General features: G+C 35.8%; 2 protein-coding genes across 2 annotated transcripts in view; one reads left to right on the top strand and one right to left on the bottom strand.

Annotated features, from left to right (window-relative positions):
- gek (serine/threonine-protein kinase gek) overlaps positions 1-24,158 on the bottom strand; it is a 110,625-nt gene that overhangs the window by 10,082 nt on the left and 76,385 nt on the right. The window contains exons 27-39 of the mRNA XM_088242850.1: positions 22,716-22,781; positions 21,406-21,519; positions 19,147-19,281; positions 18,025-18,195; positions 17,739-17,833; positions 17,467-17,593; positions 16,497-16,637; positions 14,535-14,745; positions 13,202-13,368; positions 12,858-13,035; positions 12,006-12,194; positions 10,290-10,475; positions 8,918-9,047 (exon numbers count right to left, since the gene is read on the bottom strand). Of these exons, the coding sequence (XP_088098976.1) occupies positions 8,918-9,047; positions 10,290-10,475; positions 12,006-12,194; positions 12,858-13,035; positions 13,202-13,368; positions 14,535-14,745; positions 16,497-16,637; positions 17,467-17,593; positions 17,739-17,833; positions 18,025-18,195; positions 19,147-19,281; positions 21,406-21,519; positions 22,716-22,781 (1,910 nt within the window). The remainder of the gene's footprint in view (positions 1-8,917; positions 9,048-10,289; positions 10,476-12,005; positions 12,195-12,857; positions 13,036-13,201; positions 13,369-14,534; positions 14,746-16,496; positions 16,638-17,466; positions 17,594-17,738; positions 17,834-18,024; positions 18,196-19,146; positions 19,282-21,405; positions 21,520-22,715; positions 22,782-24,158) is intronic.
- LOC148283988 (uncharacterized) lies at positions 4,772-8,629 on the top strand. Its single transcript, XM_088242852.1, has 2 exons — positions 4,772-4,841; positions 7,064-8,629. Exons 1-2 carry the CDS (start codon positions 4,837-4,839, stop codon positions 8,358-8,360), a joined length of 1,302 nt encoding a protein of 433 aa, XP_088098978.1. The 5' UTR covers positions 4,772-4,836; the 3' UTR covers positions 8,361-8,629.

Genomic DNA, 24,158 nt, shown 5'->3' with positions numbered 1-24,158 from the left:
GGTAGGCAAACGCGCTGACCATTACACCGCGAGGTAAATGTTGAAGATGGACATGTCGCTGAAATAGTTGAAGATGGACATGTCAATATTAAGCAATAAAATTGTTTATAAATATTTGGACGTGCTCAAAATATTGAACAGTATCTCTAAATGAAATGAACACAATGTAATTTGGATTTTTTCTAACAGTAATTTAAAGATAAACTCAATGATTACTTTTGCCCTATGACATTATAAAAAACTTTAAAAATTATGTATACATAATACATTAGTACGTTTTATTCATAACATTCCATTTAGTTACTAAAAATTAACATTTAACCCTTTCACGCATTAATATTTTCTTAATAATATATATATTTTAAAATTTTAGCTTTTATTTTTTTCATTCTTTTTTCACATTCTACAATAGGTATACACAAGTTACAAATACAAAAACAACTATTACATAAACACAAATAAAAGCCCACAAAGGCATGGCCTAATTTCTTAATATTGTTCTTTCTTCAACAATGTTTGAGTTTGTCCAAATGCTTGCAGACTGGCTGGATTTTCTCTGCTGGGCAGAATGGTGAAATAAATTGTTTTTTCTTAACAAAATTTTACTATTTTTTTATTTTTTTTACATATCTCTATAATAATACGGACTCGTGGTGTAATAATCAGCGCGTTTGCCTACTATGCAAGAGGTCTCGGGTTCGATTCCCGACATGATTGACATGAAATATTTATTTAAATGGGTGTTTTTACACTAGGATATTTCAAAGTCCCTGGACTGGTACCTGAAGCGTAAGACTAATCAATCTTACCTTCAGGTAACAAAAATGATCAAGATACACTCTGCGATTGATGTACCAGCGCAGTGCCCTATGCACCATTAGGTGCGGAAAGGGAATGAAAAAGAAAGTGACCGACTGAATTTGGTTTCGGTCAGAAATCAGCCGAAACCTGCGGTCGCGATGTGTAGGATTACGTTCAGCTTTACTCGGGTGCATCTTATGGCTTGTGACTCGGCCGCGTGACCTGTAGTTTGTTTCGGCTCTCGCCGGTGAGTGGTGTCAATTGTCACAGCAAGCAAACCGGTAATCTTCCATAACTCTCTCATCATTGGTTGATTCATATGAACCAGTGACGTCGTTCAAAGTAGTTCATTTTCATTAAAATGTTTTTTTTTTGTACACTTTTAGGAAACTTTGCTGTACAATTTAATGCTACAATTTTAACTGTGCGCAAGAAAACATATTTTGAATCCAATTTCCCGTAGGGTTGAAATTTATCATTGTATACAGTAATATGTTTGTTAGTCTACATATTTTTGTCAAAAAATATCTCTCGCTACACTATTTACATGTGTGAAGATCTTTGCGACAGACATCCCATCGATGATAGGTGATAGGTAATAAAGAACTCACACGACAGATAGTACATGATCAATTTAGTGCAGGCAATTGGTAAAATAAACCAAAGTAGGAAACAAAATGCCCAACACTCCTCTAGTGGAACGGCAGGCCTGTTGACTGCTGCCAACAGGCCGGCTTCTTCTGAAGAGTTTTGAGTTGTTGTCTCTCCACATGAGCAAATGCTGAGAAGTTCCTGATTGGCCCACATTAGTATATCCCTCCTGATCCCAACAGTTTAGATAAATTTAAAGAAATTTAATTAAAGAAAAATCCACTTTTCATATATAAACCTTGAATATTATGCTGCCGTCATAAGAAAGAAGGACGTTTCTACATAAAACAAAAAACGGAGAAAATAAATATTTTGTAACTCGGAGATTGAAAAATTCGCTGTTTGAAAAATACTACAAAAATTAAGTATATTATTGTGCGACAGTATATATTATGGTTTGGCCCAACGGAATATTTATATTAATTTTAATAAATTTTGCGTTATATACATATTTAAAAATTGACATTTTGATCTTCTTTTTAGTAAAAAAAATACAAGAAAATATGTTATACTGCAATAAAAAGCGTTTCTAGCTAGAAACGCCCTTTTTATTTAGTTATTTATTCTATTTATTTTATTTGTTTTATTTGTTTTATTTATTTTATTTGTTTTATTTGTTTTATTTATTTATTTTATTTATTTTATTTATTTTATTTATTTTATTTATTTTATTTATTTTATTTATTTTATTTATTTTATTTATTTTATTTATTTTATTTATTTTATTTATTTTATTTATTTTATTTATTTTTTTTATTTTATTTATTTTATTTATTTTATTTATTTTATTTATTTGGATAACCAACAGCAAATGTCATTAGGTAAATGTCTTTCTTAGGGTTAATATTTACCGCTTTTCAAACTAGTAATGTCGATCTAATAATCAATTAACTTCGAAATTACTATCAGATCTTAAATTTAATTGAATACGAGTACCTACATTCATTCATTACCTACATTCATCAGTCAGAACAGCCGTATTTAGTAATCTTTAAGATATTTTGCAGTTAAGTCTTATTTATTATTGAAAATAATAGGGTTGTGGTTATTTGAGGAAGATAATTCAAGTACCAGTAGATGCATATTTTTTCCTGATTCTGAATATGTATTTAACTCATTTTCGAAAAAAATGTTAAATGCATTCTGCCTTCTTATGGCGGCAGTACAAGGAAGGTAAAAAATAAAGCAACTCCTATAAAAAAAATAATTAAAAAACTATTTGTATGCGTGCAAGGGTCAAGCAGCGTTAGGCTAGCAGGTAGTTATTTGAATAATCAATTAAAAAGATGAGAATAAATTGATATGTGAGTCATTTCGATTTGTGATTAATGAGTCAAACCGGTTTCTTAACACAGGTAGAATATTGTGGGAGCCATTAGTATCGTCACGAGCCGGTGAGATTAAACTCGTCTTGGTAAAATCAACATGGAACGTGCCCATCCGCATACATATCGGTTAACAAAGAACACGAAGCCAAACATAACACTTGTTCAACCGTGCTTGTAATTTAAAAAAATATTTATAACGTTGCGTTTAATTAAATCAGACCTGAATGAGAAAGTTAGGCGGTTTTTTATAATTTTTTTATTTGTTTGTAGACTATTGACTCATCGTCATCATTCCATCCACACACCTATTGGTGCATAGGGCACTGCGTTGGTACACCAATCACAGCGTATCTTGATATTATTATTTTTTGTTGCAAGAAGTTAAGATGATCAGTCTTACGCTTCAAGTACCTAATATAGTCCTTAAAATATAGCTTGATTAAAATGACAGCTTCCAAACTAATATGGCTAGTGATGGGAAAGTACTGATCACTGACCATTTACCGATCAAATTGATTTTATCAGTGTATTCATGCAAACATAATACTCTGTTTCCGAAAATCGATATAAAAACGCAAAAACAAGCCTATTATTGTGTGTTTAAGACAATTATTCACCAAAAAATAAGACATTTTATACTTTTTTTCAACATCAAATAAATGTTTTTTTTATTCGATCGATTTACATTGATAAATTTGTCCCATCTCTAACATTTTTGCAAAATGATGTAACCTTGTAAGAACGTCGTAAATAATTAGGTATATTTTAGTTTTGTTTTAGTTAAAAGGTGATTTTAAATATTTATGTTCATTTATATGTCAAGCATTGTATTAAAAAAATTAATGAACATGCCAGATATTAATGATTTTTTGTGTGTCAATATAAACCACTCCTTAGACGTTACAACAAAGTTATGTCGTCACTTTTGCTGACAACTGCCATTCTAATCAAGCTATATTTTAAGGACTGTAAAAAGGTGTAAAAACATCCTTTTAAATAGCTTTTTCATATCAACATTGTCAGGTTTTCACTCTATTAGAGAGGCAGCAGTTGTAGCCAATTGTAGGGTATCTAAATCATTTTTGTTACATGAAGGTAAGATGATCAGTCTTACGCTTCAGGTGACAGTCCAGGGACTATAAAAATATTCTAGCATAAAAATACCTCTTCAAATCAATATTTCATGTCAACTATGTTGAAAATCGAACCCGAGACTCGACTCTTCTCACCAACAGGGGTACACTTTATACATAAATTTAATTTTCAAAAATGTATTGAATGTCAGTGAATATTATTTAGTAATAACAAAAAAAATCAACATCCTTCCTTTTTTTTGTACATGCATTCTGGTAGGTCGATGAAAAAATGATTTGTGATTCTAACTATTTTTTTACACATTCGATTGAAAATTTGAATATCTACGAACACGCGCAGCGCAAAGATCTACATTTTGCTGAAAACCACACGTTAATTGGTTTAGTCGTTTAGGAGAAGTTCGGTGCCATGACAGAAGAATTATATATATACAGGGTGTTCTTTAAACCCTGTCACATCCGAAACCACGATGATCAGTATGTGCAAGAAGACATATTAGCATATTTAAAAAAATATTTAAAACAAAGAAAATTTAAAAAAATAAAATATTTAAAAAAACAAATGGTTGCTTCCTTCTGCAGGAGAGAAGTAAGGGGAGCGCGGCGCAGTATCAGATTCCTTCCTCCCTCTTCTCGCTTCTCCCCTGCAGAAGTTAGCAACCATTTGCTTTTATTGATATTTTATTTTTTTAAATTTTATTCATTCTAAAAAATTATTTTTATGTGCCAATATGTCTTCTTGCTCATACTGATCATCGTGATTTTGGATGTGACAGGGTTTAATGAACACCCTGTCTATATAAAGATGAATAAATAAAAAATAAATATATATTTTTAGCCGGGTTCCAATGTGTTAATACATGTTTTCGAGGCGTACACAAAACAAGATTTTATCTTAGTCTCGTTTAAACATTAGATAGAAACGTTTGAACCAGCTAACTCGATACATTAAGGATATAAGTATGAGGTAGGTGATTTATTTGTTAGTTTTTTATCAGACTGAGATTTTGAGTTTTGTCCAAATTCAATAATAAAGTAATAAATTTAAATATCTTTTGATCTTGACAGGGAGGGGTGGTATGGCCGGATACCGGATATCGGATATTCGGCAAGCCCCTAGAGCAGATATCTCGTTCATTGTTTAACTCTTGTGTGGCTGTGATGTCACACTAGGCTACATACAAAATAAATAAATATTTATTTATTCATATTTTACTCTTACAAACTATAAACAATAATAAAAATAATGTGACCTCACTGGGGTTACCCGTGCCGAGGACACTTAACTATATACTTTTTTTAAATGTTTTTACTTTTGAGAATAAACAAGAAGACTAACTTAATAAACAGAGATAATTAACAAAATATTCAGACATCTATATTATTTATATTACAAAATGCACAATGAAAATAACAAAAACCTAACATAAGATTCAATATTGGTTTGGGCGAATGAGACAATCCATTTTACTTCTACCTAGCTCCACTATACATTTTTTTATAGCCTTTTTAAACATTTTCTCGTTACTAATTGTTTTAATGGATAGTGGAAGTAGGTTATAGATTTTAATTGAATTTTTTTTTTTTAGAGTCTTTATTCAATAAAATATACATATTATTACAATATTAATACATTATAAAGAAAACAAAGTATTAAGATATATTTTGTCCCAATAAACTATTCAATAATAGTTTGTCATCGGGTGCTCAGACATTAGTTTTAATTAATAATCAAATAAGAAGAGTACAGACATAATACTGTATATGTATAAAATAATAAACATAAAAATAGTTTAAAGATTAATTTTTTTTTTTAAGTAAGAAAATAGAGTAAAATAGTACAATTAAAATTGAAGAATAGTAATTTACTTAAATATATTTTAAATATAAGAAAAAAAATAAAATAATAGACACATATATAAATAGTGTGTGCTCATAAATGTAATCAAAACAAGATAAAAAAATAAATTAAGTAAAGTAAATCGAGAATTTCAATTCATATCTACAGAAAAAAAAAAATTAGTAAGAAAATTAAAAGTACATATTAAAATTAAGATCTAAAAAATGTAAATGAAATAAGAAAGTAAGAAAGTTATAAAAGAAAAGAAAAGGTTAACCCAAGAAAATAACAAAAATGTATTCAATGAGGGATATTTTTTTTTTTTTTTTTTTTAAATGTATATATATGTAAAAAAATAATAATAAATAAAAAATTTAAAAAATGTATTACATAAAATAATACTCAAAATCCCTTTGTGCGAAAGTGGTATTAGTTTGTATTTGTTTAAGTTATCTTTGTATTGAGGATCTAGTGATTATGATACAAGACTTTATTAATGGGGGTATTAGAACCAAACTTAGAAATCACCATTGAAGGAGTTACAGAGATATTTGCAAAAAACTTTGAAAAATAATTGTGAGATTTGTAATGATGCTTCACCAACTCAATGGAGAATGCTAAGTTTGCGGTGTCAAGTAGTATAATTGAAATCTGTTTTTGCAAGATTTAGAGACGGTTTTGAATTACGCTATTATTTAGGTAGATAGGTTTTTATGAACGGTTTATTTTGGTATCAATAACTAATGTTCAGATTTCAAACTTTGCTTCTAGTACCCAATATTTTTTTTAATTAGTGGAAAAATTAATTATTGTTTCACGTTGCAAGGGAGCGAGCGACTGACATATTTTTTAGCATAGGGAAAGCTGGAGGGGTAAGAAGTAAAAAAAGATACTTATTTTTCACCCCGAATTGAAAAAAATACATATCAACGATGAGCAACATTATTTGCATTATAAAGTTTTTCTCAATTGAAAATGTCAGTTTACGAGTAAAATTCTCGTCACTTGCGGGAGGTTTTAATTTTCTGCTTCAATGTGAAGAAATCTGCGGGTGGAGCTCATATTATGGTCTCAAATATATATGTTATTATAATTAGTATGAGCTCACCAGCAGAGATGTTCATCCATTTGTACTCCTAGATTGTTTACGGATTTCATGTATTGAATATTATTACCATTGACATTAAGAGGATTAAGTGAAGATACGTCTAGCTTACTAAGCAATCTTTGACTACCCGCAAACATAATTTGTGTTTTAGATGGGTTTATTAGTAAACCATACTCTATTGTCCATGTTGACACGCATAATAATAATGTCTTTAATAATTCAAATTTGTTATATTTCTCAGATTATTTTTGATGTGCGCGATGCTTTGCGCAATCGCACAGAGATCATCAGCCGACGACAGCAAATGCATCTCGGAAAAGTTCAAAAACTCTTTCTACAAAATACGGACAATCCGCCAGTTCTCCGGAGGGAATATAGACTGGGTCGCGTATCAGAACGGGACTCCATACTACAGTCTGAACGGAAAGACATTCAACGTCGCCGACGCGTCCAAAGATGACGTGATGCAGAATGATATACGGCCGAAAGGACAGAATCCCATACAAATAGACGCAATTACCGCAGTATTTAAATCTAACACCGACTTGTTCATCAGCAAAAATAATAAAGACATAAAAATAATCGCAAATAATTACAGTGACGATTATTTGTTTGTGTATTCGCCGAATCAAATCGTGTTCATCTTGACATTCAATAGTGGAGTCCAAAATGATTACCGGGGGAATCTGTATTGGTTCGCGACTAACAAAGTTCCGAGAGGCCGCGATGCCATTGACGCGACGTTCGTCAGGCAGTTTGCGGGCAGTTCGCTATCTTCTATAGACGTGGACTCAAAAACGAACAACATATTAATCGGCGGAATTAAAAACGGAATCGGTAGCATTTATCTGATGGAGCATTTCGATTCGGATCCGTGCACGCAAGAAGAAAAGAAATGGCAGAAGATAAACGAAAACGCGGAACAAGACGCGATGAATTTTATACAACAGGCGCACAATGATTACACGGCGAGGTCTACGCAGTTACGATGCGAAAGCAGTTTGAATCTACAGCGGAACTCGAACGAGACTAAAAGGGGGAGCCAGGGTGGCAAAACAACGACGCGTACATATACCGCGCAGTTCAGCGATCCGAACAGAGCGGAGTGCATACGACTCAAGGCGCTCGACGGGTTTTTCAGGAAGGCTAGGAGAGCCGTGATGTTCCTCGTCGACGAGCAGCGAAAGGCGAAGACGCATCTCGAGAATCAAAAGATAAAGCTGGAAGAGTCGTACCAGAGACTCAATGGGTTGTTCAACACGGCACTGCTGAACAAACAGTTACCTACATCCGTTTTCAGTGTCAAAACTCCGCCGGACGAGGTGCCCGGCGACTTGGGCTTCAGATATATATGCGTCACGAAGGACGAGCTGGAGAGAGGGGAGAAGGAATTAGATATAGGAGAACAACTGTCGTACCTCAAAAGTGCTCTCGAAGTGGTGAAAGGAGATTTGGAAGACATTCAAGATGACAATTACAAACATGAAGCTGAGATCTTAGGTCCAGCGGAAATCGATGTCCGATTTTCAGCGTCCTAATATACAAAGTTATTTTAAACAATAATTATTAATATTAAACTTGCTAAATAATACTTCACAAAATATTCGACTCTTTATTTATTTATTTATCTCGATACATTAACCGATTAAGTGCTATAACGCGCTCTGTTTTCGAACTCGGAGGGCCGGCCATACAAAAATAGCGCGTAGCTATATAGTACTAGACTACGTGACTGACTGAGAGTATACTTTTGATGATATTTGTAATTTATCCCCGATTTCCGATTAAATGTTTTTTTTGTAACAAATTATTTCAGTCGATACATAAATGTGTAATGGAGGAGTACTGAAAATCTAAACCCAATATTGATTATATTCATAAAGATATTATAGTCATTAGACGCAATGTGTACTAGCTACACATCACCGGGGAGAGAGGGTTGACAAATAAAAAAAATCACTGAATTTTCACTATAATATTATAATTTGAATCTATAAATTGGACTAAGCAAAAGGGGTGCGGTGTGTGGATGACGGGCAGGAATATTTTTAACGAGCTCAAAGGGTCAAGAATAAAATAATGAAGGGGTACTCACAAACGATGGTGCGCACTGGACGCTGTGGAAGCCTGGTCTCGAATGGAGAATCTTCTACGCGGGCGACCGCCGCGCGCACTCTCGGCACCGTCGCGCACCGTGCCTGGCATCTGGACATTCAGCTCTTCCGCTAGATAAAAAAACACCGCATTTCAAACACTGTTAAAAAACATTTTCCCTTCCGGGCCCAAGGGGCGTATTTAGGGTAGCATATTTTTCCAAAAACATTTTTTTTAATCTTCAATTTGATTTAATTTTTTGCATAATCCTATCCTATAATGTTAAGAATGTATCGTAATTAAATCAAGATTCGTGAAATTGTTCTACACAAATTTCATTGGCAGGAACAAACGAACATGAATCGTGACGTATTATGGGCGTGGCCAATGGAATGACCGTTTTTGCGGGAATTCAAAATTACAAATTTAAAGGTATTTTTTATGCTACTAATAATTATCAAAATAATATTTATAGACCTTTATTGCTTTAAAAATGTTTTTAAAAAAACCTGATATTCCCTTATTGTTTAGACCTATAATCCTTAAAATATAGCTCAATTAGAATGACAGTTGTCAGCAATAGTGACGACATAACTTTGTAGTGACACATGAAAAATAATTTTTATCTGGCGTGTTAATTAATTTTTTTAATACAATGCTTGACATGTAAATCAACATAAATATATAAAATCAGCTTTAAAACAGTTATGTGGTCAAATTTGGAAAGATAAATATAATACATACAGACATTCTACAATCATTCCAACTTATGAAGCATTTCAGATACGAGTATTATAGTCCTTAAAATTTAGCTTGATTAAAATGACAGCCGCCAAACTAATGTCAATAGTGATGGGAAATTACTGATCACTGATCACTGATCATGTACCGATCAAATCGATTTTATCAGTTTTTTCATGCAAACACGAAACTCTGTTTCCGTAAATTGATATAAAAACAAGCCTATTATAGTGTGTTTAAGACAATTATTCACCAAAAAATAAGACATTTATACTTTTTTCATGAACAAGATCAAATGAATTATTTTTATATTCGATCAATTTACATTGATCAATTTGTCCCATCTCTAAAGTTTTTGCAAAATGATGTAACCTTGTAAGAACGTTGTTAATAATTAAGGTTTATTTTAGTTTTTTTAGTTTTGCTGATTGCTGAAAGCTGATTTTATATATTTATGATGATTTATATGTCGGGCATTGTATTAAAAAAATTAATTAACATGCCAGATAATAATGATTTTTCGTGTGTCAATATTAATAATTCCTCAGACGTCACTACAAAGTTATGTCGTGATCGTGGCACGTGTCATGCGTCATATCGATCGACTTTCATTACATATCTTGCGATCTTACCTCTCCTGTTGCTGGAGACGTAGACCAGATGCGGCTGATCGTCCAGGGTGCACAGGCACAGGGATCCCGAGGAGTTGAGCGGGCGCGCTCCTCTCAGGTTCAAGGTCTGCACCCACTCCCCCGCCTGGCAGTCGAACACGTCCACGTGCGTCGCAGAAAACACCAGCAAGTGGCCGTCGTTGTACGCTGAGAAAGAAGGAAGAAAATTTAAATCTTTTTATTCAACATAAAAAAATATTTTTTTTGTTCATGGACACTTTTCGTAGATTCCTAGACTATTATAATTCTATGCCCGAAATGGTGAATAAAATCAAGGTATAAAAAAAAGGGTAAATTATTGTCTCAAACTAAATTCAAGGTAGATGCAGTGTAATTGACCTTTTTGTTTAAGCCTATAATTTTATTAAAGTCTATTTTGCATTGTATTTTGATACATTTTTCGAGCAAATACCACCTTAGTGACATTCCGATGTCCTTTGTGGTTAATTTTTCATTGTTTCCTTGTACGTTTTTTTGTATTTAAAACCAAAACGCCATATCGACATTTTACCGAATTGTGACAGGCATGTTGAGGAAGAATAAAGTATTTACATCAATAAATTATGATGCAGAATGTTTAAAAATGTAGTAATAAAAATATTATTTGAAGTTATAGACATAATGTGAAAAGAAGATAGTTTAAACAGTAATTACAAAAGTGTGAAACAGTTTTGCCGCGATATATATGACAGTTGAAATTCTGTGGTGCCATAGTAAAAAAAGTGATACCATATAAATAAAATTTCCCAACATTTGGGGAAAAAAATATTGTATGTATTTTATGCAAATTCAAATTTTCATTTAGTCAGGTGTTTTTGAATCTAAGTACCTACTTAAAATTATTCAAACATGTTTATTTCTTAATTCAATAAAAAAAAACCACCTTATAATTGCTGTACCTCAGAGGCAGACGGATGCAAATCCAAACGTCAAATGTTCAACAATTGCCTAAAGAATCTACTTTTTCCAAATTCTAATAATTCAGAACATTAATTTATATGTTCAGTATCTTAATAAATTGGTCAATTCATTATAGGACTTACATTTCTTCAAAATCAATGGACATGATCACAAACTGGATACGAAAATCGAAATGTCATTTCATCAAATCCTGGATTTGCATCCGTCTGCCTCTGAGCTACAGATATTGATTGATAAACATGAAATATTTTTAATAAAATCCTTTAAAATAGATTTAAAAATATTAATAATTCCCAATTATGACAGTTTTTAAAATTTTTCTGGCAGTATAATGTCTAGCACATAATTTTATTTTCATGTAATTCCATTTTTTCCATACATTTTTCATTTCCTCACTTAAGCATTTTCCTCATTTTTATACATTTTTTGTTGCTCCCTTGAAAAACGTAAAAAGGGGTTATTACAGTGTATTGTCTATATAGGTGCGTTAGGACTATGGAGTACAGTGAACAGAAGTGAGAGGGAGTGATAGTCTCTCCGCTGTCTAATTTTGAGCCATTTCAGTTGCCTGCTAAAATCAGAAATGTGATCTTATTTCATATACCTCGCATGTATTCTGAAATTGTTCAAGTTCATTTTGATCATGTGGAAAAGACTAAATCAAAGAATGAAAAATTAACAAAAATCTAAACCCTATCTGATAAAGTGGATTGTCAAGTCTGGCGATCCACTTTATTACCAACGAAGTATACATACCATGATGAGTAGGCACGGCCGGATACATGAGCTCCCTGTCTCTCGCCTTGAGGCCTCGCCGCGTCGCGTACACTGCCAGCGTGTGGAAGGCGAGCAGGCACTCTCCGCGAGCCAAGGGCACGGCGCGCAAGGGCACCGCGCCCGAGTAGCCCAAGAACACTTGCACCTGGTTGTCCGGGTGGACGAGAGCTGGAAACCAACGGGATGTTGAGATATCACATCGTTAGCGCAGGGCCAAAGTGGGTTCCCTGTGGTACCCCGTACGAAAATTGCAAAAGCCTCTAGGGCATTATTTTTACTCTGAATATTGCGGGTCAGTGCTATATAAGCCCCTGACGTCACTGCGACCTGTGTAGATCTATTGTGATGGGTCCCTGTAAATTAGTTCTTGCCCTCTAAGCCCTGGTATTTAGAGAGCCTGGCTACTGAGTGGAAGGTGTTCTCATATTGCTACATCTGCCCCTCCGAGCCGGACAAGCGCTCTCCGAGGATGCGGCATCCTTTGTATCACAATAAAGCATCAACTTCACATAGAATGTGTGTAGGTGTTTCATCATCTGCACTCCTGAAAGGACTCTAGTGATAACCCTCCCTTGGTTTTGGCTAAGTTTCATTAGATAGAAAGCAAACCTTTGTGGGTTAAAAATTGGAAAATTAATTTAAAGTATTTTTTTAGATTAACAAATTACATCAGGGATGGAGATCATTTAAGAGAAGTCAATATTCCCTTTTCTAAAATGTTCTCCGACACTGTTGTTATTTGTTCATCTTAATGACTGTAGAGTCTTTTGTCTACAAACATTTGGATAAACTCAAAATATTGGATTTTTTGGCATTCAGAATTTTACTCACAGACAGGAACATGTTCTCCCGTGAGCGAATACCGGCTGAACCCGCCCTGGTAACCCACTATGAGGGAGCCGTCCTGGACCTGCAGCGTGTGGGCAGCGCACGGGAGCACGAGTTCGCGCAGCCGCTTGTGGCGCGTGCGCGTCCGCGTTATCTCGTACACTATTATCTGGGACCCGTTCTGGAAGAAAAAACATTCGATTGATGCGAAGCTTTATCTCGTGGATAAAATAATTAGCTGATAATACGATACATACAAATAAAATCATTATTACTGTGATAGTGATATTAACAAATTGAAAACCACTGAACTTCTTCGTTGGCTTTCCAATAAAATAAAACATCACCTGTCTCTTGAGGGCGACGACGAGGCAGTAGACCCCCTGCTGGACGCAGCCGGTGGCTAGGGTGACACAGCCCTTGGTCTCCGGAACCTTGATCCACTCCACGTCGGGACTCTCCAGCGCTCGGATGGGCACCAGTCGTACCTGACGATGCTTGCCCGACAACACCACTGAGGAAAAAGTAAAAGAAGTGAGAAGGTTGTTGATAAAATTTAAAAGACAAAAGTAAGAAGGTTATTGATGAAATTTAGGGGAAAAAAATAAGAAGGTTTAAAATAAAATTTAGAAGACAAAAGTAAGAAGATAATTGATAAAATTTAGATGACAAAAGTATAAAGGTTGTCGATAAAATTTAGAAGCAAAAAGTATGAAGGTTGTTGTTGAAATTTAGAAGAAAAATGCATAAGGTATTTGATGAAATTTAGAATACAAAAATAAGAAGGTTTTTAATAAAATTTAGAAGACTAAAGTAATAAATAAGGTTATTGATGAAATGTAGAAGACAAAATTGTTGATGAAATTTCTTAGATTTTTACCTTACCGAAACTCAGCATCAAACTTCTGAGTTTTGCATGAAGAGAATATTAGGAGTAAGGTGGTTCGATTTTATAACTAAGAGAATGGACGCAACAGCCTCCTATAACGAGGGTTTTGAGGATGGGGCGGTCGACCTGGCTTGGACACGTGCTGTGGATGCCCCGGGAGAGCTGTAATCCAAGTTGACTCTTCTTCACACCTACGGGCTCCCGCCGTCTCGGAAAGCCATCGATGACGATTATAGTATTTAGCGGTGCTTCAGAACGCGGGATTGACTTAGCGGGAGGCGAGAATGCTGGCTACTAAAGGCGTCTGGTGTTGCCCACATGCTTCACTTAGGAACGAATGCGAAAGAATAAAAAGACTTTTAAAATGGCTTCTATATGTGGAGAGACTGGAAATTCTCGGTCTCACAACGCTGCAGGAACGTCGAGAAAGGGGTGACCTGATAGAGACATACGAGATACTCAACAATCAATTTAGCTGCCCAAATTTGGATCCCATGTTCGAGCTTAAACAAGATGCTCGGCTTCGAGGCCACAGTCTCGGGCTGGAGAAAACGAGATTCAATCGAAATCCACGGAAGCATTTCCTGAGCAATAGGGTTGTTGATGGTCGGAATAAGCTGCCACAAGAGCTGATCTCAATGTGTAGTCTCGATGGGTTCAAAAATGGACTAGATTTGTTTGGGAAAAGTTCAAGTGCGCCAACAACTAATTTTTGTTCAAATAGATTTAAGCATATCATATAATAATAATAAGAAAGTATGATATTAGCAAAGCATAGAATGAATAGTTACCGAGCAACTGCTCCTCAGCGACGAACTCCATGCGGTGTATGCGCTTGGAGTCGGGCGCCGGGCAGCGGGTGATCTCCCCGCACTCGAGGTCCACGCAGCACAGCCCCTCCTCCCCGCCCAGCGCCAGGCGCTCCGCGTCCACGGCGCATGCGGCCGCCGCGCCGCGCACGCCGCCGCCCGCGCCCTCCACGATCGTGCGCACGCGGAACACCTGCCGGTGGAGTAAGGGAGATTGTGAGAACACTGTCAACTAGCTGTGGATGAGGCGGCTTAAGCAATATACAATCCGTAGCCGAGTACTGCTAGCTGAATTACTAGCTGAATTACTGAAATGGGAGATTCTCAGGGGTGCACCATAATATAGTGACCGATACTTACACACGAAATTTTCACACATTTGCCTGAGAGATCACATTGTGCCAGCATTCAACCTACTTCATCATTATTTTTCCAATTCCATACTTCCACTCTCATACATTAGGGTCGGCATCAGAACTCCATTGCGAACAGCTAGTTTTGCCTCCTGTGACAAACATTTGTTTACCGAGGTATATTTCAGTACACTGTTCACCCTGTTCCTGGCACTCACCCCCCTTTCAATATCTTTCTCAGTCATTCCATTTCTAGTAAACATACTTTCTAGATACACAAATTCTTCTACCTAATTTAGAATATCTCCGTTCACACTGATCTCACATTTAGTCATACTTTCATCCCTTTCCAACCATAGTGACATTACACATCCCTGTTTGACTCCCGTAGGAATGTCGAACCACGATGTGAATGACCCATTTACCCTCACACATGCCGTTCTGTCCTCATACAGTGATGCAATAGCCCGTGTCAGGTACTATTCATTCCATACTCCAATAAAACCTTCCACATTTTTTCTCTATCAACCATGTATGTCAAATGCTTTTTGCAGATCGACAAATATTTATTTATTTATTTATTTATTTATTTATTTACGGACAAAGTCCATTATAAACATTACAATTAAAAGAAATTTTTACAAAGGAATAAAAAAATATAAGGAACAGAAATAAGCAGCAAAGACAGATGATAGATTTTTTAGATTAAGTAAAAAGCATAGGCTAACTATACAGATTCTTTAGCTGATTTGTAAAGAAAGACATCCTTACACCATAATAATCAAGATCTTGATGATCGTTCACCCGCCTGATCATTCTGGGCAAAGGCGACTGTGCACCATAATTGGTCCTGTAGTGACCGAGGAAAAGCATTTCATTATTTCTTAGTCTACGGGTGGGAACGTTAAAAAGAATCTTTTGCAAAATTTCAGGGGCATCAATGAGACAGTTCATAATTTTATACATGCAGATTATATCTGCAATGCATCTGCGTTTTTCAAGACTTGATATGCTTAAAAACCTCTCCATATCAGAATATGAATAGTCTCCTCTTTCCAATCCCATCTTCCATGCAATTTTTCTTATAAAACGATGTTGAACTGATTCAAGGCGCTTGATATGAACAGCATAATGAGGGGACCAGATTACAGATGCATATTCAAGAATAGGGCGAACTAAAGAGCAATAAAGTGTTTTAAGTGTAAGCATACTTTGGAAATCAGACGTAGTTCTATTAATAAAGCCTAAAATTTTTAAGGATCTGTTTACTATATTATCAAAGTGTTCCAGAAAAGTTAGTTTATTATCTAGGATCACTCCAAGATCTCTTATAGAGGTGACAATCGAAAGAACTTGGCCATTAAGTTTATAATCAAAAATAAAAGGATGAAATATGCAGGAAAGCTTTTGGTGTTCAGCCAGAAATTTATCTGTCATATTTCGCAGAGCAAATATTTGATCCAAACATCCTTTTGCATTCATAAAGCCACTTTGTATATCTCACACTCTGTCTTTAGTCACTTTTCTTACTCTTTCAATCAGTATTCTACCATTCATTAAAAAGCTGATAGCTCCGAAAAGGTAAATTTACCGCGGTGTTAGGCAGGTTATTTCTCTTGAGGATGCGATGCAACTCGCTCAGCGCCACCACCCATTTGGTCTTCTCCGACTCCGTATCGGCCAACATGAGCGTGTGGTTCCTGGGGCCTCCCTCCAGCAGGGATGTTGATATCTGGAACATATTATTCAATTAAAATCTATAACCTACTTCCGCAATCTATTAAAACAATCAGTAACGAGAAAATGTTCAAAAAGGCTATAAAAAATGGATAGTGGAGCTAGGTAGAAGTAAAATGGATTGTCTCATTCGCCCAAACTAATATTGAATCAACTGCTCCACAAATGTATAAATTATGTTAGATTTTTGTTTTTTCATCGTGCGTTTTGTAATATAAATAATATAGATGTACAGAAACTAATTATTAAAATTATACTTCACAAAAATTCAACTTTTCCCTTCAAACAAATTTTTCTTGAAGCTGAACTTTTGAAGCTACGAGAAATCTATTGCCAGCAATGTGTAAAATATGTTTTTATGTGCCAACATTTATTTCCTAAAAATTTTAATAGATCTAGTCAAAGATCAAATAGTTTACTTGAAATCTCTTACTGTAAATTCAAACTCGGGCAAAGACAATCATTTTTCATACATAGCTCCAAAACTGTTAGATGCATTTTATGTGGAAGTATGATAGATATTAATTATTTGAATATATTAGGCGGCCTCCGTGGTGTAGTGATAAAGACGCTTGACTTACGCACGGAAGGTTCCGGGTTCGATTCCCGATGAGAACACAAAAAAATAAAATGTGATTTTTCTCAAGCCTGGGTGTTCTGTGATGTAATTGGGCCTCCTGGCCTGTTGTGGTGCAAAAAAATGAATAAATAATATATTTCGATTTAAATTTCGCCATTCTTGCAGCGTTGTGAGACGGAGTTGCCAGTCACTGCATGAACGGAAGCCGTTTCAGCCTTGGCAATACATTATGAAGTTTTCTCACTCTGAATATGCAGGGAATGTCTTTCTTGGTGGCGTGGATGACGTCCGACTCTCTCACGGAGCTGACGCTGAACTCCGCATCCCGCATGTCCAGAACCTGTGACACGTACACGGCTGCCAGCGCATTCCTAATGGGACAAATTTGTTAATTACAATTAATGTTTTTTTTTTTTTATTGCGCAATTTTTAAAAAACATTTGTTTCAAAGTGACAAAATCATGATTTCCTTATTTATCGTGCATTTACCGAACTACAGCCTTAAACGTGTCTTACCTATCGGGAGATATATCGTAGAGGAATAACTTGAAGTCGCAAACCACCACAAACTGTCTTATCCAACCTTTTTTGACTCCCCCCAACTTCGGTACCTGAAAATATTACATAAAAATTGTTATAGAAACCGAGAAATGTAAACCTTAGAAAAACCGTAGATCATACGGGTGATGTAAAACCATTGGAGCTATGTAGGACAAATATTAAAAAAGATTTCAATGTGAATCACATACTACGAATAATATATTTTAAAAAAACAATCAGCGTGCCGCCTGCGTTCACGCACCTTGACATATCCCTCGTAAGCCGTCCCTATGCCCCTCGTGGGGTCGATGCCCAGAGGGCGCCGCCCGCGATCCGCGGGCACCGGGCACTGCGCGGGCACGCGCTGGCAACACGCCGTGTGGCAGGCGAACCCGCACAGCTCGCAGACCACGCCCTGCCGGGTCAGACCAACCTGGTGGGAAAGAATACAAGTTGATATAACATATTATAATGAACAATATTTTGAGTTTGTTCAAATTTTTGTAGACAAGGACTGGATTCAACTCCCTGGGGAGCTGTCAACATTAACATATTACAACAGAGATGAAGAACATTTTAGAGAAGGTAATATAGAAGTCTAGCCACCATGGCTTATGACCTGTCATTGGCTGGTTTAAGTGGCCACTTGACACACTGCGTAACATTCACCATTTAGCCCATTAATTTTAGGCGTTGCCTAGTATGTAGGTGAAATAATTCAATTAGATGAATCTCACCCGCATAAATAAAGGTTTAAGCTCTTTAACTTCACAAACATCAACAGATGAAAGAATTGAAGGAATATAGATTTTATTTTATTTTATTTATTTAGAATACAAACGAATAAAATACATATACATCCAATTATATGTATTCACTAAATAATACTGTAATAAAGCGACGACAGCTTGAAGTTTAAACTATATAAATAGTAAAAATAATATATATTAAAATAAGATAAATATGGACAAAACAAGGAGATAGTGGAAAGGAAAAGAAGGAAATTGATAAGGAGTGGTAAAGGATGATTGAAGGAAAGTAAGAGTGAAGAATTGCATTTGATTTATGAATGAAGAGCATGAATCAAGCCTATTAATTCTCTCCTGTACATATGTTCAAATATGAGCAGAATAGTGAATGTTACGCAGTGTGTAAAGTGGCCACTTTCATCTGCCGTCGTTCATCGTCCATGAACAATGACCTTCGGGAGATAATGAATCTAGAGGCTGGCAATGCTGGCCACCAACCCCGCGTTCGAGGCATTCAAGTAGATAATGAATCTGCCGATTTGATTACACTGGCAGACATCCCTTCATCTTGAAAAGGTAATCCCAGCATCGGAACACAACTGTCCCCTCGTGGTATTGGCCGGACACTGCCTTACCATTAAGGATGTGCAGTGATTGCATTTGGTGGGACTGCTGAAGGTCCTGACTAAGAACTGGTGAATCTTCTGCTTTCCGGGAATTGTCGGGGCCCCCTGAAGTCCGGGACCGGACACAGTTTGTACACCGTGTTCCTACAATCAAACAATTCACATCTTTATATATTTATATAATTCTTCTGTAAAAGTGATGTCACTGAACTCCTCCCAAACGGCTTAACCGATTCACGTGCGGTTTTCAGCGAAATGTAGCTTTGCACTGCGCGTATTCGTAGATATATATATACGAGTATGGTGAAGTTGATATATTTTGTCTGTCTTTATATAAATATAGGTTAAGTATTCAAAAGGTTATAAATTAATTTATGTAAAATTTCTTAATATTTTTCTTTTTTTACTATTTCTTTTTCTCATGTATCTCTTTAATAATGTATAAACTTATATGTATGTATATGTATGCGTGTATGTTTTCATATGTAAATTTTTTAAATATTTTTCTATGTACCATATACCTATGTTGGTACATTTCCTGATTTTTACTTATTATTGTATCTTTTAGCTTTTCTTATGTTATCTTTTATTTTTACCAAATTTACATACTTATGTTTCACTGCTGCACTTAAATGTAATTTCTAAAATATGTAAAAGCCCATTGGGCGTGTAAATCAATAAATAAATAAATATATATATATAAATGGATATATAAAATTTTCAATCGAATCTGTTAAAAAAAAATTAGAAGCATAAATCTTTTTTTCATCAACCTACCAGGGTTGCAGTTGGTGAGAATGCATATACGAAAAAAATGGAAGGATGTTGTTTTTTTGTGTTTAAAAAAAGTTAGTTTTTGTATGGAACACTTATGTATGGAAGTGAAACATGGAACTGGCAGAGGAAGGATGAAAGCCGAGTGAACGCGGTTGAAATGCGATCTCTTAGACGAATGTGTGGGAAATCAATGTATGACAGGGTTACGAATGATGAAATCAGGCGAGAGTGTAAATCTGAGACAAGTATAATTGATAGGATTAAGAAAGGGTCTCCGAGATGGTTTGGTCACGTTGAACGAATGGACGACGAGAGAATGGTAAAACAAGTATATATGGCAAAAATGAACGGCAACGTTAGACGAGGACGACCGAGGAAGACGTGGCATGATCAGATAAACCAAAATCTTAAGTCTGGTCATGTCAAAAGCAGACAGAACCGAAGGGCATGTATGACAAGATGTATGAATGTGGAAGAGGCTAGGAGTGTATGCCAGGATAGACGTGTGTGGCGGTCCATTCTCTCTGCCTACCCCTACGGGGAAATGGCGTGATGGTAGTAGTAGTAGTAGTAGTAGTTTTTGAATGTTTCCAAACAACTTTTGCTGTTTATGAATCCCAATCAGATTCTTTCCCAACATTCCTTATGATTTCTTCACATTTATTTCTTTTTACTAGATTTTTGGTAACACTAAAATATTATTGACTAACATTCAATACATTTTCGAAAATAGCATTCATGAACAAAGTGCACCCCTGTTGGTGAGAAAAGCTGAGTTTGACATTTGCAAAAAGAATTCTATATGTGAAAATTAATTATTTTATGTTTTGGAATTCAACCATAAACAAGAACCGACTTAAATTAAATATTTGAATATTAATAATTTTTAATTTTGGAATTCAATCATTAACGAGTACCTAGGTACCTACTTATCAATGAAAAGTCTTATTCCAAGATAAGAATATAGAAATGAAACACTTTTAGTACGTTCTTTTTACATGGCATTGCGCAGAATGATTCTCCATGTAAATTGGGAGTCAGGTGTACTGAGAAACTGCCTTTAGTCTGACCCGTGGAGATTTGACAGTTATAAATCATATCATTTTCCCCTTCTCTGTGAATACCGAATAGAGCTTCTAGCTACTATCCGCGACCCTGTTATAGGCTTAACAGATATTCACACTGTCCTTTGAAGTAGTTATCACGCGCCATTGTTCTTGGACTTTGCAACAATGGTGATTGGACTCATAAAGGTAATAAACCCAAATCAGTGATCAAACATCCCATTTCCAAGACAAGCAAAAACGATTTTCTCCGAGTACCTTAGCCTTGTACATGACGCGTAAGGGACGCGTAAATACAGGGGTCCAAATAGATATATATAAAAATATTTAAAACCGTGTTATAGGTCTCAGGTAGGAGACTTAGGTACTCAGATGCGGTGTGCGAAATTTCGGTAGGCAAGCTGTTGTTATGAAAAATAGTACTCACCATGGACAATTCGCTGAGGTCACTCTTGGAGCTGGTGATAGACGCTGCTCTCAAGTCACATTCGTCCTGGGAGTCGAATGATGCGGATCGTTGCTCTTTCTGGTGCTGCTGCATCTGTAATGACGAGATCTAATTTAGAAGAAGAAAGCCCTTTAACACTTTTTAGTCACTGATCGCAAATTTAAAATGAGTAGCAGAAGCAGTTGCCGTTTCACAAATTAAAAACAGCTTAAAGCGGTGTTGGCAAAAATTTGATACTGCTACAATTGTTTCACAAAAAAAAACTTAACTGTTTCAATTATATGGTATTGACTTGCGAGTGCGGATTATAAAGATTAACGTGGATTAGATTTGAAATATTTATTACTAGAAGTTACACACTATATCACTATATAATTTATCAAAAGGAATTCACAATATACGTAGTTAAAACTGGCCAAGGGCCCTGCGTGCAGAAGAGATGAGAGATCGAGAAGAAATGCAGCGAGCGATGTTCTTTCAAGTGTCATATAGAACCTCGTATAGAGTGAAGTTAGGTTCGCATCAGGTTTGCCAACTGAAAAAGGCGTTCTAGTGTTGGAAACCTGATAATTTTTACACAATAAAGAAAAACTAGTTGGGATTATTAATTAACAAATTAAACTGCTATGTGAAACTGTTCAGCAAAACCGCGTCGTCTCCTAGGATTGCATTTTTGAAAAGTTGCGGTTTGAGCCTCGGAGCTCTGATCCATAAGTCCCGGACACTAGCCACGGGACCGTGACCCAGTTTTTATACAAAACAAACCATCACGCCGTTCCGTTGGGTTAGGCAGAGAGGATAGAATGCCACATCGCGCTGTATTTGCATACAGACCTCGCCTCTACATTCATACATCTTCTCATGCACGCACGATTATTATGACTTTTGCCATATCTTACTCGGTCTTCTTCGTTTTCTACATCGGCTGCTCTTCCGTGTCCATTCGCTCTACATGTCCAAATCAACACAGAACTCCTTTCTTGATTTTGTCTCGATCGACGAGCGTGCTTGTCCCAACCTTACATGATACACGGTTCTCGACATTTGTGCGCCTGCCGTACAAACGGAGATTGTAATTTTGACAGCATTCAGCCTGCTTCCATGCTTATTTTTTCGATTCCATAATTGGTTAATTTTGCCTCCTGCGACAAACATTTATTTGCCGATCTCTCGGAGAACCATTCTTAAATCTAATTGAGTGTTTCGAACCCCACCGAAGATTAATGTTGAAGTTGCGTGGTGTAAAAACAAAAGGTGGGTTAGGGAAGAAAAATAAAAGGAAATAATACCTTGGCGTAACAACACTGCCTGGAATAGTAGTTTCTCTGGACGTGAATTAATGGAAGCGAAGGGTGCTGGTATCAATAGAAAGCAAATAAAACGGTTAAACAAAAACCAACAAAACAAAATATATTCACAAAAGAAACACCTTTTTTTTTCCTGGATTTCATTTTATTTATTTGTATTTATTTTATTTGTGCCTGTATGTATTATAAGGATTTGTTTTGGCCATTTTTTTAATAGACTAAGCCTGTTAATAAATAAATCAATTTGTTTTCATTTTCTGCTTCACTAAAACATTCAATAAAATTTATAATTGGAGCACTACCTTTACAGTTTATTATTTCTATTCAATTACTGGCCGGTTTCGGAGCAACACATGTTCCTTTAAAGGCCGTTTACACGTAGACAATACAGTATTGCTTCATCTTAGGATTCGACCATTGTGATCCACAATTGTCCCGAGACATCGCCACCGAGATAGGCGAAATATAGATAGGTGAAATATTCTAGTGTAAAAACACCATTTTAAATCAATATTTCATATTAACCATGTCGGGAATCGAACTCGAGACGTAGGCGAACGCGCTGACCATTATACCGAGGCCGACAATATACACGGTTTTTCAGGGCCAGACCGCTAAACTTCAGAGGAACATTCCTGGTGGTAAGCTTTAAAAAAATCCTAATAAAATTTTACCAAAGTCATTTTTTAATGTTTTTTTATGATCTCAAAATGGGAAAATCTTTAATGTCTCAAATTAGCATTCCTTCCGCAAACCTCTTACCCCTCCCCGACAAAAAAAAATGCGATAAAAACGTATTTGACCAACGAAGCAATACGCACCAGACGCGGACAAGGGAAGCGGCTGGGTAGGAGAGGGGTAGGGGTTTGTGGAGGGACTGCTAGTCCGAGAAAATAAAGATTTTTTTCATTTTGAGATCATAAAAAAAAAAAAAATTTTTAGGATTTTTCTTAAAGCTTACCATGGGGAACGTTCCTCTGAAGTTTCGCGGTCTGGCCCTGAGAAACCGTGTACATGTGTTATATGTATATGTATTTATTTTAGTACCACAACAGGCCAGGGGGCCCAATTACAGTGGTGAAATATATCACAGAACACCCAGGCTTGAGAAAACAATTCACATTTCAATTTTTGTGTTCTCACCGGGAATCGAACCCGGAACCTTCCGTGCTAGAGTCAAGCGTCTTGACCACTGCACCACGGAGGCCGCCAATATTCTTCAATGCAACAAGAACAAGAAATATGCTAACCTACCTAAATACGTTTTTGTTCATAGCTTGTCTAAAATTATACCTGCGTAGTTTTGTTTCTTTTGTGAATATTTTCCAAGCAAAACTTATTTACTCCTTTCAACGTATGAAGACTTCTACTTTTTGTAACAAATAACGCAGATAATTGCAATGGCGATGTTTTGATAAATTTTAT

Source organism: Micrasema longulum, unplaced genomic scaffold, assembly GCF_059751315.1.
Source record: "Micrasema longulum isolate JH-2025_06_02 unplaced genomic scaffold, ASM5975131v1 h1tg000172l, whole genome shotgun sequence".
Taxonomy (NCBI): Eukaryota; Metazoa; Arthropoda; class Insecta; order Trichoptera; family Brachycentridae; genus Micrasema; species Micrasema longulum.
Note: the sequence above shows the minus strand (reverse complement) of the source record. Positions and strands in the feature narration are given on the sequence as shown.